General features: G+C 44.0%; 1 protein-coding gene and 1 pseudogene across 1 annotated transcript in view; one reads left to right on the forward strand and one right to left on the reverse strand.

Annotated features, from left to right (window-relative positions):
• Positions 1–1,555: 1,555 nt before the first annotated feature.
• On the reverse strand, positions 1,556–2,030 carry LOC113191205 (nascent polypeptide-associated complex subunit alpha pseudogene; annotated as a pseudogene).
• A 10,866-nt stretch (positions 2,031–12,896) lies between these two features.
• Positions 12,897–18,039, forward strand: part of Tram2 (translocation associated membrane protein 2) — a 76,767-nt gene continuing 71,624 nt past the window's right edge. The window contains exon 1 of the mRNA XM_026400898.2: positions 12,897–13,133. Coding sequence (XP_026256683.1) covers positions 13,014–13,133 — 120 coding nt within the window. The 5' untranslated portion in view covers positions 12,897–13,013. The remainder of the gene's footprint in view (positions 13,134–18,039) is intronic.

Raw genomic sequence — 18,039 nt, forward strand, 5'->3', positions numbered from 1 at the left:
ACAAGAGGGATTTTGTGATTAAAGCTATGAACCTTGGGATGGGCAGACTATCTTGGGTTATCTAATGTGCCCAATCTACATTCAGCTGGGGGAGGGAGATGGTAGCTTGAGAAGGATTTGTTACTGATACTGAGATGTAGGGGTTATGTGTTATAACAACAGAGAGGCTGCTAGGGACTCATAGTAGCCTCTGGCTGAAGTCAGCAAGGACACAGGGACTTTAGTCCTATAGCTTCAAGAAACCAAAATCTGCCAACACCTGAAAAAGCAATGAAACCAACTCTCAACTCCCAGAGAAGAACAGGCCTGTGGACAACATTCATTTTAGACAAGTGTGACCCAGAGTGGACACCAAACCTATATAACTCTAAGAATATAAAATTGTGCTGTTATAGTATTTTGTTATAGCAGCAATCGAAAACTAATACACATGCCTATCCCTAAAGCCAACAACAGCAAAGGAGCCTGGGATAACTGTGCTTAGCTTAGACCAAATAAGAATTTTCCACTGAGATTGGATGATAGACCAAATTCCATGAGCATGCTCTCAGGTATCCATAAAAAGAAGCAATGGTAAATGGGTAAAGGGTTGGGAACAAACAGGTAAGGACTATAATAGTTAAGACTGGGGATCAACAAGTGAGCTCTAGGACAAGCATGCCAGTTGTTTTCTGTTCTAGTTGGTCTGTTCTTTAAACACCTGAATATCACCCATGGTTACAACTAGGTGGCTAAAGTACCAGCACCCAGAAATCACCCATTACATCAGGACCTAGCCCTTATTGGGAGTAAAAGACTCAGAGAGTCGATATATGAGTTCCAGTCTCTGGCTGAGCTTCTAGAGCTTAAAATATGGAGAATGCTATTTATTGTACCTCATCAAATCAGAGATGCCTTCGGTTGTAAGATAAACTGTTATTTTACTAAGAAAGAAATAATGATATACCATAGATTTAACATCAATTAGTAAGATTCTAAAATGAAGAAGTGTGTGTTTTAGAATCCACCAAATATATTACAAATTTTCCACCAATGGTAAGTGTTATTCTCAAGCTGCTGCTGGCTTGGAGAGGATGAGTTCTGACCTGTTTCTAGGAAAGCCAGAGCCCGATGCGGGGAGGTGTACAGTGCTTGTGGAGCTCCTTGAAGCCAGTCTAAGGGATGCAGACCTTTTGCAGGCAATGGCAGTCACTGAAGTCTTCTTAGCAGGGATGTATGATTCTGGCATCTCTGATCATATGGACCCTGGTATCTGAAGTGGTATTTATGAACATTTTATATCAAAGCATGAAAGATCAGTTCCCAAGATGGCTGGAATGAGAAAACTGCTGGAATCACCTTTGAATAGTGCTGGTCAGTGTGCTCACCTCTGTTCCAAATGAGGACACACTCAAAGAAAGCTCTCTCTCTCTCTCTCTCTCTGTGTGTGTGTGTGTGTGTGTGTGTCTCATCCAACAAGAAGCCATGACTGTATTAATGATGGAAACTGTACAAATTTCAAACCAAGCTGCAGCTGCTCTTTTGAAACACCAAAAAGGTCCTTACTTTCAGATGGCTACATTGTTGACCCCATAACCGCATTTCTAATATCATTGCTGTTGTTTTCCAGTGCTGACTGCCTTTGCCCTTTGCACATTTGCTTGTGACCTGACCAATTCTATGTCCTTAACTTCTATACTTGTTTCATCAACCCCTTTCTCTTCACTCTCCTCTTGTACAGTAGAGTCTGTGTGTTTTCTTGAATGTCTGAGAGGGCTTCACCTTGGACTTTGAATTGCTCAGCAGCTTCTTGCTGAGATAAATCCTCAATTTTGGCTTCCCTCAAATAGCATAGGTATTTGAAGCTGGACTCTTGTAGACATTTGGTTTTGTGACGACAAAGAGGATATTTTTAGATTTTCAGATAGTACCCCCTATAACCTCCTGAAGAGCCAGATTGCAACAGCTTTCCATGCCTTCTTTCCACTCCAACTCTGTTTTACTTTTCTGACTGGTTCTTCATCAATTTCAGCTGGTACTGCCTGCTGCATGAACAGCTTTCTCTTAATAAAGAGCTCAGATTTGCTCGCCCTGATGTGTAGTAATGCATGTATGTTCTTTGAGCCATTAAGTGATAGATAAGCCTTCTTTGCATTCTCCTTTGAGACTCTGCCCCAGGCTGCCAAAGACAACAGGGATTGTACCAAGGTCTTAATATGGACAGGGGTAGGGGGTACATATTGCACAGATGGGAGACTTTAGGGCTCACCAAAGATTCATTTTACTCCTTTTTTATTGCTTTATCCTGGGTTAGCCCTGAGTCCAGAAGTTTTGGAGATATTTCTAAGTACTTTTATAATTAGGGTAAAAAAATTGCAACATTACCATTTGAAGAGGACTATAAGTAATCACCTCAATTCTCATGCTTTTTATGATTAAGAAACAGAGACTTGGGAAATGAACCAGCTTGGCCTAAACTAACTTACCTGAGGAGTGACAGAGTTGGGCTGGAGTCCAGATTTCCTGCCATCCCCAGGGGATGCTGGAAAGTATTAGAGGATGCAAAAATCCCATGCCCTGGGTATACCTCGAAATAACCTAGGGCCTTGGAAAAGTACTTAACCCCTCTGGGCTTCCATGTCCTTGGCTATAAAATGGGGCTGCTAAAAGTACCTACAGCAGGATGTTGTTGCAAAGATTAAATTTAAAAAGTCACATGAAGGGCCTCCACCATCGATCACTTTCCAGTTAGCAATTGTTCTACAGAGAGTGTTTGTCATCATTGCTATTCTTTTGTGCCATCTCAGGCTGCCACAATCTCCTCATTCCTGCTATCAGGACAGAGGACTGAACTTTGAGACTTAGGGGCAGAGGCATCTATGGAATTTGCTCCCCTTGCTAATCTGGTAAAGTCAACAAATCATTTCTGTTCAACCCTGAGAGGAGCCTCTGGAGATGTTAGGTCATGGCATGAAACAGTTTTGTGAGAGAGGCACAGAGAACTGGCTGGAGGGAAGCTTGACAGCCCAGGGGAAGGGAAGAGGCTTTCTGTAGATTGGGAGAAGCCAGTTGCATGTGGATGGGAAGAGGAAGGGTTGTATGAGCCATAAGGCGCCTGGGTGGGGGCACTTGGAATGGGAACAGGGTGTAGAAGTCCAGGAAGGGGGATGTGATGTGGGCATTTATGGTAGAAAGGAAGGAGACTCAGAGCCTATGAAAAGAACCATTTTCTGTGGGGCTCAGGAAGGGCCTCTCACAGGGGATTTCCTACATGGAGCTCCAGGCCTTGGCTGCCTTCCCAGGGAAAGGTGGTGTTTGCTATGGGGATTGTGCACACTGTGTGGCTTTAGTTCAGAGAAATGGTGCCTACTCCCACCCCTGGCACTGTTGGTCTCCCAGAGACTTGTTCAGCTGGGAAAAAACATGTTCTCTCCTTGAACCAACACACTTTGGATGCCTTTGCAAAACAGGGACACTGAGGTCAGGGCAGAGGTAGAATAGAGGGGCTTGGAAATTATGAATAATGGTGGAGTAAGGGGAGGTGAGAATTGTGAGGGGGTTATTTCAAATTAATGGACCCTTAGCATGGGGTTTTAGTGTGGCCCCTAAGGTTGCTGGTCAAACCCAGACCAACAGTCAGGCTGACACGGCTTTTCAAAAATACTCAGTGATGTCTAAAGCAAGACTTCCTGGGAAAGAAGAATTTCAAAATAAAAAATAGAACAAAAAGAAAGCACAATCAACTTCCTTCTCCTCTTTTCCCCAACCCCAATCAAAAAGTACAGTATACCCTATTGAAAAATCACATCTCAGAAACAGTGTGCACTTTCTGACAGGATCTGCCAAGATTTATGATGAGCTTGATAGAAATATATTCCATTTTCATGCAGTATAATGAGTAGATGGGAGTCCTCACACATCTGTTCAGGCAAGATAATGATAATATTATTACTAGAGGCACTGTGCTGCAAATACAATCTATTTTTTTTTTTATCTCTGCTACCCTCTACCTGCTCATATTCAGCCTCACCCCCCTCTTTTTCCTCTCTTCTTTCTGGTGTTCCTCCCTTCTTCTCATGTTTCCTTTCTTACTCTCACCTTCCCTCTTGTCTCTTCATTTCTTTCCACACCTCAGTGCCCTGCTCAGTTTGCAGAAACCCTTGGGACAAAGTGAGAGATTCTCATCCAATCAGGAGCAGGGAGCCGGCTGTCTGAGATCATGAGACAGGGGAGTCTTTGGGTACTTCCTTCCAGCCCTGGTGATTCCCATGTAAAGGGTCCTCTCCCACTTGTCAGCAAAATTCCATTTCCCCAGTCTGAGAAACCTCTGGACCTGCCCCAGGCCCAACAACCTCATCAGCAAAGAATCAAGACAGACAGCAATGTGACCAGCTCATTCCTGCCAAGGGAAGAACAGATGGAAAGGGTTTCATGTTTTTAACATCCAAGAATGTTTTGCATCATAACAGGATACTTCTGGATACCTAATCGATTTACAGAGTAATGACATTTTAATGTTTAAGTATAAGCACAAAGATCAGAATGTGGGGTTGATTTCAGGGGTAGGGGAGCCACCCTTGAGTTTCTCAAATCATTCATTTATTCATTTTTGCCTAATACTATTTTTGTCCCTGCAATATGTCAGGGAATGAGCTGGTTGGTTACTAAGGCACATAGATGCAAAGTTACATTAAGGTTTTTCAGGGCCTTAATGTCTACCCCAAGGCAACCTTCTACTAAATCTAAACATGGCTTTGGTCCTGAACTTATCTCCTGTGTGAAAGCAGCAGCTTTTGAAAAACCTTCAATATGAAATTACCTTGGTATCAATATAAAGATGGAATGATACAGACTCCTGCACATTGATCCATTAATCCATCCACCCTTTTAACCATCTATTCACTGAATCATCATCTAACCACCTACCCACTGATTCACCCAACCATCTACCATCTACCTATGCATCCATCCTCAGATTTGTCACTCACCCATCTACCTACCCATCCAACTATTTATCGATTAACCCATCCATTCATTCATCCATACACATACCTATCTATTATCCATCATCCTTCCAAACATGTGGTAAGAGATCAATTATTAATCCAGTGGTAGGGAGCAAGGCAAAGACAAAACACTGGTAATTGCATGTAGTATTCACACCTGGTAATTCACAAAGGAATAGTTTCTAAACACTGGACTAAGATCTGATAAGCAGAGATGGGGTTAAAAGAGATGGCTATGTTTAATCAAGGTAATGTCTAAGTTTCTTCCCAATCTAGGTGGGAACTGCTCAGAGAAGGCAGGCATGGCAGTCAAGTAACAGGAGTTCCTGAGTTCTGTTTTGTCCTATAAAAAATCTTCATTCCACAGAGTTCTTGCTATAGAGATGTACAGCAATACAATGGCTCACTGTATCAAATGGCCCTCTCAGATCATTACTGCTTTCTCCTTGCACAGAATCTTATGCATGCTAGGCAAACATTCTACCACTGAGCTATACTGTACATAGGAAAACTAAGGACAAGCATTTTGTGGGAAATTTAAGATCCCAATATTTTTTTCCACCCCAAAATGCCCTCCAAATTAGAGAACTTAGTGGAAAACTACCTGAAATTGTTCCCTTTCTTCTCAAATGTTGTATTTCAGTATTTTTCTGGTGATGGGAATTCTGACTGACATTTACTCATCTCAAATGCTAAGTTGCATCCCTTTTTAAGAATGCCATCTCTTCCTATCTGAAAATCAGGTGGTACATTTATTAGTTGTCTGGAATTAATCTGGAAAGGGGAAATAGGGTGTAGTAGTTAGAGCCCTGGAGCTCTTAAGAACTCTGGTTCCCATGCCTTACTCTGCTACTGAGTCACTAGCTTGTGCTGGACAACACACTTGGTTTTTTTGAGTTATTGCCTGTCTGCTAAAGGACAGCCGGCATAGGACAGAGTCAGTGCTGGGAGCAACAGCCCAGGAGGGAGGCGGGGTATGTCCTGGATCCAACTCTCCAAATCCTTATTAATAGCAGCAAGTATCTTGGCCTTGCTTTCTTTGTCTCTACAGTGAAGGAGTGGGTATATGAGCTTTAAGGGATTATCTAATACACAGAATCTTAATTCCCTCACTCTCAGCACATTTTATACCTGGAGCAGATCATGTTTAACACCCTGCATCTCTCAATGACAAATAAATAAAAATAAATAAATAAAATTCCAGAAATATTCACACCAAAAACCAAATCATAATAATGGAACTGTGAACTGTACAGTTTTAAATTTTAAACACAAATAAAATATTCAATCACACATAGAAAGACAGCACTAAGGTAATTTAAGTTCTCTGGTTATGTCTTTATAATCATTGTTTGTTTCAAATACGTGATTCAAACACAAGAATCTATAGTACCTTACAGGTTGGAAACACAAACCATGACCCCAACAAATCTGAGTGATTCCAAACGGATACAATCAAATGCACACATTGAGACTACGTGTGTCAGGGACTAAGTGTATATACAAAAGACCTTAGGATTCACTTACATGCAGAATGAAATATTTATTAAAAGGTAAATAATAAAAATGTGCTAAACTGAAGATTGCACACATATTATTAAGACTCAAAAGTATCTAAAACAGGGGCTGGAGATTTGGCTCTAGCGGTAGCGCGCTCGCCTGGCATGCGTGCAGCCCGGGTTCGATCCTCAGCACCACATACAAACAAAGATGTTGTGTCCACCAAGAACTAAAAATAAATATTAAAATTCCCCCCCCCTTTCTCTCTTTAAAAAAAGTATCTAAAACAATTGTTCTAGGCCACAAGATTTGGGGAAGAAGTACTTTATCACTAGCATTGTTTATAATGGCAGGTGCATGGTGATAATAAAAAAAGGCAGACCAATTTTCTGACAACTTTAACTTTTTAAAAAACAACTTCTTTTGAAATATTTTAGATTTACGGGAGAGGTGCAAGAATAGTATAGGGTTCCTACATACCTTTCTCCCAGTTTATATAACCAGATACATTTATCAAAACATAGAAATTAACATTGGACACTATTAACCAAACTATGGACTTGATTTGGATTTTATCAGTGTTTTCACTAATGCCTTTTTTCTATTCTAGGGTTCAATCCAGGATGTTAAATTTAGACTTTTATTATTGTTTTAAAATTCTTTACATATCTACAAGTCCTTACTGCCTGTCCCAGGAACTGAGCACTCCAGTCCCCCACATCTTGGTACACAACTGATTCCGTTAAACTGTATATGGGTAAGAAGATCAGATGGATAAGGGAGGGGGGAATATTAATATTCCGTTAAACTGTATATGGGTAAGAAGATCAGATGGCTGTGAAGTCTCCTCTTTGGGGGAAAGATGCTATTTTTTGTTTTGGTTTTGTGGTAATGGGGATTGAATCCAGAACCTTGTGCATGCTAGGCAAGCATTCTACCACTGAGCTATACTCTCAACTCCAGGAAAGGTGTGTTGAGCCTAAAGTAATACATTCAACTGCCAGAGCACAGACCACATCTACTTGTCAAGCTGAAGACCCTTTATTCAGACACTTTTGACATTGACAGGTAGGTGAGTGACATTTGTAAGGCTTGTTTGCCTACTGTACAGAAATAAAAAAGAAAGGCTTGTTTGGGCAAAAACATACACATCCTGTGAGGCCGAAACAAAAATGTGAAAAAATAAAAACAATTATGGCTCAGATACTCTGAATATTTGTTCCACACCAATCCTCCCTTTTCCTGGCCATTGGGGTTCTTATTATGTTCAGCTAAACATTAGCTAGGGTTTTTGAAGGAGACTGGACTTCTCAGCCATTCTGAGGATGCATTCTTGGTGAATTTAATTTAATCATGTCTATTCCACTCACTTTGCCCATATCAGTTTAGGAATGGGCTTGGGATGCAATTTTAGTCAATGAAGTCTCAGGAATTTCTGGGGAAGTTTTCTCACTTCTTAAAGTGCTCCTCCCCTTCTCATCTGAAGTTGAGGTCTTATTGTTTGGGATATTCTTTGTTGAAAGACAGAATACCTGGAGTTGTTGCAGCCATTTTGTAGCCATGCAGGACAAGCCTGAGACAAAAGCAAACATAATGTTCCAAAGGGGAAGGATAGTGAGACTCTGGCCTTTGGTACATTACTTCTCCCTGGGAATGAACTAACTGCTGACTTGTTTTTATGTGAGAAAGTACATTTTCCCTCTTTTGGGGGAACCTCTTTCCTCTTTTGGGGACAATTGATGGAAAAGATTTATCAACACAAGAGCATGCTGTACTTCATGTAGATAATGTTAGAGATGGTGGTCAATATTTATAAAACCCATAGCAACAGCATCTCTCATTTGAGCATGCAATTCAACCAACACTTGGTAATAACACAAGATGGGGGATTCTTGTGCTTGGTACTGTAAGAACAGCACAGTATTCTACAGGAGGATTCCTGCCTCAAAGTTCACATTATCCAGTAGGGACCAAAAGTCAGAGACAAGAACACTGATAGCAGAAGAACCTGGTATCTCCTGAGAGGTATTCATAGGTACTCTGTGGATGCCTCCAGGCTAGAGCTTTGAGGCTTAGTAAAGGAAGAGGTACACACTCTTTATCCTGAAAAATGCTTAAATTTTAGGCAAAGGAATGTAGTGAGGGGAGCAAAGACAAAGAAATTGGAAAACACCAGGTCTGTTTGGGAAAGAGGGGCAGTCCAATTCAGATCAAGAGTTGATGCAGACGAATTAGCAGTTGTGGCTGGATTGGTGGAGGTGCTCCTGGAGCTCATCTGACAGTGCCATGACCCAGGAAGACTTGCAGCCTGCAGTATGGTCCAGTACAGAGGACCATGTGCTGACAGCCTGACCTGCTGGCCTGAGTCCTGTGTCAGCTACCCACTAATTATGTGGCCCCTGGTCATTCATGTGTCCCAGAACAGATACAGACGAGGTTGGTAATGACTGTCTTGCTTCCCTCACAAGGCAATTGTAAAGTGCAATATAAATGTGAGGGTTATTATTTCTTCCACCCCCAGAGGTAACTATATATCCACCCATTCTCAGGTCCCTGCCCCCATCTCAAGAGTGTTCCTTCTTGTTCCTGTTGTGAAGCACCCCTCCAGCTTCCTTTTTGGTCTTATCAATAATCTCTCATATTCCTAGTATCTTCAATAGTTCTCTCTCTCGTGGGTTTTTCTTCTCTAACTCCAAACATGCTCCAATCCCCCAAATTAAATATAATTCAAAACTCCTTCCTCAGGTTTTCCACATTCTTCAAAATGCAATCAATTTCCTCTTTTCTTACCTAACTTCTTTTAAAACTTAGACTACTTTCCTACCTCTTTGCCATCTACCTATCAGTAAGCCCATTCCAATGCTCAGTTAAAAGTGGTTTCTCAAGGATTTAGGAGTTTCATCTTATTCTCATCCTATCTGACTTAACCTGTCCTTGTGAAATTCTTGTGTCATGTCTTCCACCCCACCTTCTTCCTTTTTTTTTGCCTGCTCTCCCTTCTGAGTTTTGGGCTCTTTGGGAATTTGTTGACCTCAGAGTTTTTCTCATTCTCAGGGAGGAAACACTTGTGTAATATTATGGCTTCAAGAGTCCCATTGAAGAGGATCCACAAAACCTTTTCCCTCCCCAAATACAATCTAGCAGTTTCCAATTGAACTGTCCAAGTGTGTGTTCAGATGCCCTGTGACTCCCCAACCCCAGCTCATTCAAAGATGAGACCATCTTCTTTTCTTAAGTCTGTTCTTTATCTGCTGTTACATTTAATGGTACAACTATGATTTATATCTAAAGTTTTATCTCACTAAACTTCCTTATATTTAAGCAGTCACAGAGTCCAAGTCCAATTAGGTAATCCCCCTAAATATCTGTGAAATAATTCACTTTTATTCTTATCACTACTACTCTTTGAGAAGTGTTCATTTTTTTTGTTTAACTGGATTGTAATAATTTCTCAAGTGGTCTTCCTGACATCATTCTGTTAAAATCAGAATGATATTCCATATTCCTGATATTTCTCCTTCAAAGCCAGATCTGGTCATGCTTTGAAACATTCCTTCCCACTGTTTGCAGAATAAAGTCACAATTATTATCATGGTATTCAAAACCTGTACAATCCTCCATTTGAACTCTCCAAACTCATCCCCCACCCTTTCCTGCATTCTGTATCACTAAAATCTCTGTCAGATAAAGGTTCAGCCCAAATGTTGTCTTCCCTTTACATCAGAATTGTTACCCTTGCTTCGTACTCATAGTGTACATATTTCAAACTGTTCTTAAGAGTCACCACTTCACTGCACTGTAATGATGTCTTTGTCACTTCTAAAATGTTAAGCTCCAACAGTGCATATTAGTTACTTCTTCCTACATAACAGATTTTAAAATCTAGTGGCTTAAAACAGCAAATATTTATTATCTCACAGTTGCTGTGGGTCAAAAATTTGGGTGTGGCTTTGTACTGGCTGGTTCTAGCTTAGTGTGTCTATGAGTTTGTGGTCAAGAGATGAGTAGGGGCTGCAGTCATTTGAAGGCTGGGGAATCTGCTTTCAAAATGGCTCACTCACATACCCAAGAAGTTAGTGCCAGTTGCTGGCAGGAGGCTCCAGCTCTTGCCATTTGGATTTCTCCATAGGACTTTGAGTATTCTCACAATAAGGCAGCTGGCTTCCCTCAGTGTGAGTTAAGACAGACAGACCGATGTGAAATGCCTTTTATAACCTAATCTTGGAAGTCACACACCATCACTTATGCTCTGTTTGTTAGAAGTGAGTCACTATGTCCACCCTAACTCAATGGAAGACTTTTGAAGGAAGAATTAACAAAGAATTTGAGGATATATTTTAAACCACACAGAGATTGTCATATCTTTCTGTTTCCAGTAACTAGCACAGTGTCTGGCAGATAGTAGATGCTCTTTAGACTTTTCCAATGGAATGGATGTTAAAGGGAGAGATTCAGGAGTTACTAGTGTGGGCCATGTGTGGAATGGTGAAAGTGGGGGTTGATGAGAGAGACTCTGAGGTAAGTATTTATTGGATTCCATGACTGATTGAATGACAGGGGTTGGACATTTCCTGCAAAGATGTTAATCAATTTCTTAACATTAAAAATTTAGGCTGAAGGTCCTGGCAAATAGTAGATCCATCACTTGGTTCAAGATGCCTTTGAAAACTTGGCCTTTAGAGATGGTTACAATGGCTGAAGTAGACATACAGTGTTCTGTGAGTTTCAAAGCGATGAACCATCAAACCATTCATCTAACAACCCTATGCCTAATTGTTCAATTATACTTCAAGGGGCAGGACTTGCAGTTGGCAATATGAACACTAAGTCATCCCTTTACTCCAGGTTTATCATTTATAGATGACGAGATTATAATACCTGATTTATTTCCCAGGACTTTCAGCCTAAACTCTAAATGTGAACTGATTGACAACATCCTATGTTATGCAGGAAATTCTCACCACAACATCATCTACAAACAGTCATGGGAAACACGGGGGTACCCATGTTAAACCACTTCATATGTTCAGCCTAATTGGCCTGGCTGCAGGTTGGAAACTTTTAACCATGCCTTCGTTAGAAAATCAAGGTGCTCCAGAGTTCTTGGGCTTTCTGTTCCTCACAAGGCTAAGGACCAACTTTAAGAAATGTCAGTCTTGAAGTTAAGTGGGGTTTAACTCAATAGAGGCAATACTGCACTTTTTTCCTTTCCTTTCTCCAAATAGAAGAATTTAAGATCCAAGACTGTATGCTAAATAGTGCAGACTTAGGAAGTAAAATTTCTCTAGGAACTCCATCCAGTCTCAGTCACATTTCAGACACGGTGCCATTTTTAAGAAATCATGTTTACTTAGAATGAAATAACAGTGGGCCTAATTAAAAAAAAAAAAAAAAAAAAGAAACCAAATAGTTCTTTGCTCATTTTATATTTCTGTAAATCTAGAAAGTGATTAGTTGACTCCTTCATTACTGGTAGAATTAAATTCAATATTTGCCCACATAATTTATTAAAAAGACCTTTTGTCCTTCCTGGAGTATTTTAAATGCAATATTTGATAGAAACTTTCATTAAGAAAGTTCCTTTTTCTTCTTGTGTTTATTCTTCCACTTCTTCAGATCAATTAATACGAAGAAAGACTTTGGGTGAGACGCGTAAAACTTACTTTTGGTAGCACGCAGGTCTCAAAAAGTTACAGGGCGAAAGCACACCCATCCTCCCACTCCCCCCACCACTGGAACGTAAGCCCCCTAGGGCAGGGCCTTTTGTTTGCCGCCCATTCTCAGCACCCAGAACCTTGCCTAGCCCACTGCAAGCTCTCAAATACTAGATCCGCCGTCCATTCATTTATCGTCCGAGCAGGGCGCTGTGGCCAGCGAGAAGGCCCGCCCGAAGCTTCCCTGCCTCTTCCGAACCTGCGCCGCTCTCAGCCCCGGCTCGCCACCCCGGGAATATCTGGCTGCGCGGCCCACTACTCCGCGCCCGAAGCTTCCCGGCCCTTCCCTTCCCTTCTCGCGGAGGAAGGAGCGGGGCGCGACCCGGGCCCACTTCCTGTCCGGGCAGGCCTGGGCGCCCGCCTCCTCCGCGGCCTGCGCCCTGCGCGCGGGAGGTGGTGAGCCCCGGCTCGGGGCATGGGACTGGGCGTGGCGTGGGCGCCGGCCGAAGGGTTTCTGAGCTGCTCTCGCAGTTCCCAGCCGCGGACACTGCGGCCGCAGCCTCCCGCGCGGCGCCGGCGGCTGCAGGGTTAAGCGCGCAGGAGGCGGGGCCGGGGCCGGGGCCGGGCGGGCCCTGCTCGCGGAGTGCGGGCCGCGGGTGGGGAGGGGGCTGCGGCCGGGGGCGGTTCCGGGCGGCGGGGGCGGGAGCGGGCAGAGGAAGGGGGCGGGGCCCAGAAGTTGTTCCGCGCAGGGCGGGCGGGCAGCTAGGCGAGCGGTCGGCGGGCCGGCGGGCGGACCGGGCCGTGGCTGGAGAAGTTTGCACTGCGGCTGGTGAGCGAGGGTGCGGGCCCCGCCGGCCGCTGCGCGCCCGCTGCCATGGCTTTCCGCAGGAGGACGAAAAGTTACCCTCTCTTCAGTCAAGAGTTCGTCATCCACAACCATGCGGACATCGGCTTCTGCTTGGTGCTCTGCGTCCTCATCGGGCTTATGTTCGAGGTGAGAGACTGAGGAGGGGGTACTGGAGGAGCAGGCAGTGCCTTCTGTCTTGCGCCACGGGAGTACTCCTGCAGGTCCCCTGGTCCTCATCTGAGCTTAAACTCTGGGCTGTCTTGCACGTTATCTGCACCCCGGCTTTGTGCCTTGGACCCCCGTTGGCCTGTACCCCAGTCAACCCAGACAGTACCTCCAGCTTCGCGCCGTGCCAGTGGTGCCATACTCTGCCGCCCCCTTGGGTACCCACCATATCCTTGCAACCCTCTATGCAGCCCTGAAGCCAAGTCTGGACTTCAACCAACCGCAGCGCTGCCACCCTGGCCCGACGCGTGGGGTTTCCTTTTTGGCATCCGGGAGTCAAGCCCGGAGACTCCCAGACCCGCAGTCATTGCACAACCCGTCTTGTCCCAAATGGGGGTCACTAGCTTTCCTGGGCTCTTACGTGGGAGGAACCCTGACCCTTTTCCCCTCCCTTCTAATTTTCTGGGTGTTTTGCATCTTTACCTCTGGAACGTGCTCCAGGTGTTCACGTGTAGCCCTGGCTCTATCCCAGCAGTGGCCTTCTGCTTATTATTTTTAATTATGGCATAAATGGCGAGTTTTGAGGACCCTCTATGGACTGTCCCTTTAGATCCATGTGTGATGGACTCAAGAGCTTCACCCCTTTTACAGGGCCAAGGAGAGGGACAGGGATACCCTCTACTTTTAGGGGAAAGGTGATTTTCTTGTGGCTGCTGAAATTGGGGGCAGAGAATGGGAGCAGAAGATGGGATCCTATAAGGTCAGCAGTGCACTGGTGTAGGCCTCAGAACAGGGAGTTTAGTAAGCCAACAAGGGGTCAGAATCCAAGAGGGCTGATGGGAAAGACTCCTTACTCGTACAGAAAGAGAGAAATGTGATATTCAAAAGTGGATAGAACTGGAGGAAATTGGGTATGGATTCGCTGTGGTCTATCTTGTCTCAGGCATGAGATATGTAAGTGGCACTCCCCTCACGGCTACCATGGTCGCCTCTGGTTCCTGTGAGTAGGCTCCTTGTCCTCCCTTCTGGGTAGGGTTGCTTATCTGCATTCTGGGGGATGTGTTGGAAGCTGTAACCATTTAAAAGCTGCCTTGGAGATGGAGGATTCCTAGGCTGATTCCTCCTTCTGTGTGCCTCTGTCTCTGGGTCCCCTGTCTTCTTTCTATAGATGACAAGGGTCCTGTTTGGTTGGTGGGTCTGCCCTCAAACTGGGGGCATTCTGTGGTGGCCAGGTCAGGTTTGGATGTGTGCATGTGACCTTGGCTGGGCTTCAGGGTCTGTAGGAAATGAGTCTGAGTCTGGAATAGGGTTCTCTACTCCTTTCCATAGAGCTCCTTTCCACAGCCCTCCTGTGATGTATTGAATGGTGCTGTGCCCCACTCTTTGCTGTCTCTTGTCTGACTGAAAAACTGACTGCAGCCTCAGTTTTCCCATTGTTGAAGAAGTTGGTAATACCTTGTCTTCCTCACAGGGTGGTTGTAGGTTTAACTGAGATGTTAGCAATAGAAGCCTTAATGTTTCCTACTAATGTGAGAATCAATTTCTTGCTCTTGGAGCACTTTTATTATTTATCATAATGATAACTTAATGAAATAACAGAAGATTTGTATTTGTTGATACCACTGTGTCTGTTTGCTGTCCTGCATTCCAGGAAGCCTCCTGGGAGAGGAGGACCCAGTCTTGGAGCGTCTGGCTAGAAAGACACACGTGTCATCTATAAACCTCATAGCCACACCCTCTGAAGCAGACACATCTCTTGCATAGCCAATGGCTCTCTGCTGTGTTTCTGGATTTGTTAAGGTTTCTGGCTCTGCCTGCTTTATCTTTGTGTAAAAAGAGCTATATAGTGTGTGAGCTCCAAACCTCCTTCTATCCTTGTGTCTAGTCTTGTAGAAAGTTCTGTGCACTAAACCTGCCAATCTTTGGAAGTCAAAAGGTGCTAGGAACTCTTCTTCCTGGAACTTGATAAAAGAAAAAAGTCCATGGAGAGAAACAAATGAAACTACTCTCTCCTCCTTAGGAATGGACTGGGGAGTATGGAAAGGGCCTTGTTGAAATGCCTGTAGGCCCACTCTTTCCACCATTCCCACTTCTCTTCCCATGGCCCTTTAGACCTACCAAACTTACAGGGCAGGTTTCTCCTCTCAGAAGTGCTCTGTGAGATTGTCAGTTACTGCTGGTCCATGAGAAAGAGGGCTTTGCTCTGAACCTCAAGTATGAAGGACTTGCCTTCTGTGCTGGACACATAGTAGGTCCTGTCTAATCCACCAGCTAACTCTTCACAGAGATTTTTTTTTTTTTTTTTTTTGGTAGGGGGGTGGGCTTGGAACTCTGCTGCCTCTACAAATGAGAACAGAAGCATCTAGGGTCCAAAAGAAACCAATATAGGCATCTTCATACTTGGAGTAAAATGAGTGAGAGGGAGGGGATGAAATGGGGAGATGCCTCAAAAATTAGCACAAGACTGACTGGATATTTAAAGGTCTTCTGGGTTCTCCCCTGATGTGAGTGTATGTGATGTGAGTGTATGTGGGGATGCATATGGTGGGGAGGGAATACAGTCCAGAAGTCAACACAGTTCTTCATTGAAATGAGCACAGAGGGAGGTGCAGGGGCATGGGGAGAAAGGGAGAGAGGCCATTAGGCTCTTGAGTTCCTGTCTTGTGCCAGGCTAAGATTCCTTCATTTCAAAGCTGGGCCAGGAAAACTCAATCATTATTCTTCCCACAGAGAGCAACTCTCCTGACCACTCTCCCTCTGGGGTCCCCTGCCCAGTCTTGGTTTATAAGATGGGCCTCATGTTGCCCACCTTCCCACACCCTGGGCAGCCACAACCCTGTGTGTCCATCTCAGCTGTGCCTTGCTAGTCATCCCTGTAGTATTCATGGCCCTTCATTTCCCTCTCAAGAACCTCAGGGTTTCAGCTCCTTATATTTAGGGAGATGTTGACTCTAAATTCCTTCCCTTGGGATCACTTCCTTTGGGAACACACATGAAAGGCTGTCTGGCCTCCCCAGTACCTCTCCCCCTGCCCCACCCTTTATGTTTAGTTTTGGGTCATCCTACTTCCAAGGCAGAGGGCAGGTTCTTTCCCCTGAATTCAGGATTTCTCCCTGTCTTTAGGGCTGTTTGGAATAGAGCTGGGCTGTGCAGCCACAGCACTTGGCTAAAAAATGTCAGGAATGTGGAACTTTATTTTCCCCCTCCTTCCTTTCCAGCTTTTTCTTTCTTAACTTTGCTTTTGGGAGAGGTGGCGCCAGGGGGAGTTTTCTGCTCAACAGTTTGGTCTTTTCTTAGGTGGAGTCTGGTCCTGACAGTCCTTCAGGGTGTGGGCACCGGTCGGGTATCTGTATGTGTCAGATTTGAAAGTAGCCTCCCTCCTCCCCTTTCCCTTTGCCGTCCAGTGTCCTGTTCTGTGCCACGTTTCCAACTGAAGCAGGCAGGGGAAGAGGGAAACTCTTTCATTAGCGAATGGAGAATGGGAAGAAGGGGAAAGAGAGGAAGCAACTTATACGTTATCTTTAAAATGTCATTTCGAGACAGAAACTTTTTTCCCCTTCAAATTAGTCTCTGTAGCTGGAAAGAAATGTTTGTGAAATTCTGTCATTTGTAGCTTTGGTTTCTGTTTGGTCTGTGATGACTTAAGGATTTAGGACCCAGAGGAATTTTTGAGTAGTGGCTGTTTTTTGTTTTTTAGTTGTTTTGGAAGTAGGTGTGGCATATCTACCTTTTCTCCAGGAACTACCTTCTTCCTTGTTCCTGACTCGATGATTGACTTGTCAGGATGAAATGTTTGCAGAATATGAGTTTATCTCATGTGTTATAGCCATTAGCTGTGGCAACAGTTCACATCTTCTCGCATATCCCTGTAGGTATCATAACCTGAAATGGGCTCTTTGCCTGTCTCTTAATGTTAGCATTGTAAAATGATTATTCTTCTACTGCATTCATAGAAGGAAGTATGTAAATGTCACAGACGTACATCTGTGGACATAAGTTGTCTTTCTTTGACTAACTTCTAATGCACTTTTGAAGGAGTTCCTTTGTCCCTTTTATAGCTCTTTGCTTCCCCACTTTAGTCTATGATATGGTCCAGTGGTGGTGTTAGAGGAAACCATGAGGAATTACTTATTGTCTGGGGTGTCCTTGTTTGACAATTAGATTTCTATGTGTCTGGCTCAGTGATTTGAGCCATAAAGCAAAAATTTGGAGCTAGATATTCTCCTGGTCAAGCCTCCAGTTTAACTGTATTGTGTAGAATATAAGGGTACTTTGGTTATTCCTGTTTCTTCCCTTGACAAAAATGTGATATCCAGGAAGAGGCATTGACCAGTTAGTGAATGTTTGATACTAATTTCAAGATGAAGACTCATATGTGTCATTAGCACTATGCCTGGCAAATGGCCCCTTCCTCAATGGGCTCAGCAGCCACACTGATGACTGCAGTGGGCTTCATTGTTTAATCTCTGAGTCTGCCTTCCACCCTCAGATGGTTATTGGGCATCCTGGCTACATTTCATTCTAGAGAAGACATGTTTTGAGATGGAGTCCTTTTGCTGAATTCCCCAGTAGCTGTCTGTTCTCCGAACGGTTCAATCACTGGCTCTACCTGAGTTCCTTTCTTCCCAAGGAATCCCCTGTGGTGTAAATGAACATCTGTTTTCTGTCTGACATCCACCTTTTTAGAACATGGGCTGTGGGTCTTGGTGCTGCTGCTGTCAGCTTTGTGGAGAAGCAAAAACCATAAGAAGACTGCCCTGCAAGCTAAATAGGTGGCACTTTTCTCTTGCTTGCCCTGTTGTCTGAAGCCTCAGTCATGCATTTCTCAGAGGCACTGTCCAGGCTGGTCACAACAGAGCGCCTTAGTCCTGACTGTTTGTAGAATAAC

This window comes from Urocitellus parryii, chromosome 8, assembly GCF_045843805.1.
Source record: "Urocitellus parryii isolate mUroPar1 chromosome 8, mUroPar1.hap1, whole genome shotgun sequence".
In the NCBI taxonomy this organism is placed as follows: Eukaryota; Metazoa; Chordata; class Mammalia; order Rodentia; family Sciuridae; genus Urocitellus; species Urocitellus parryii.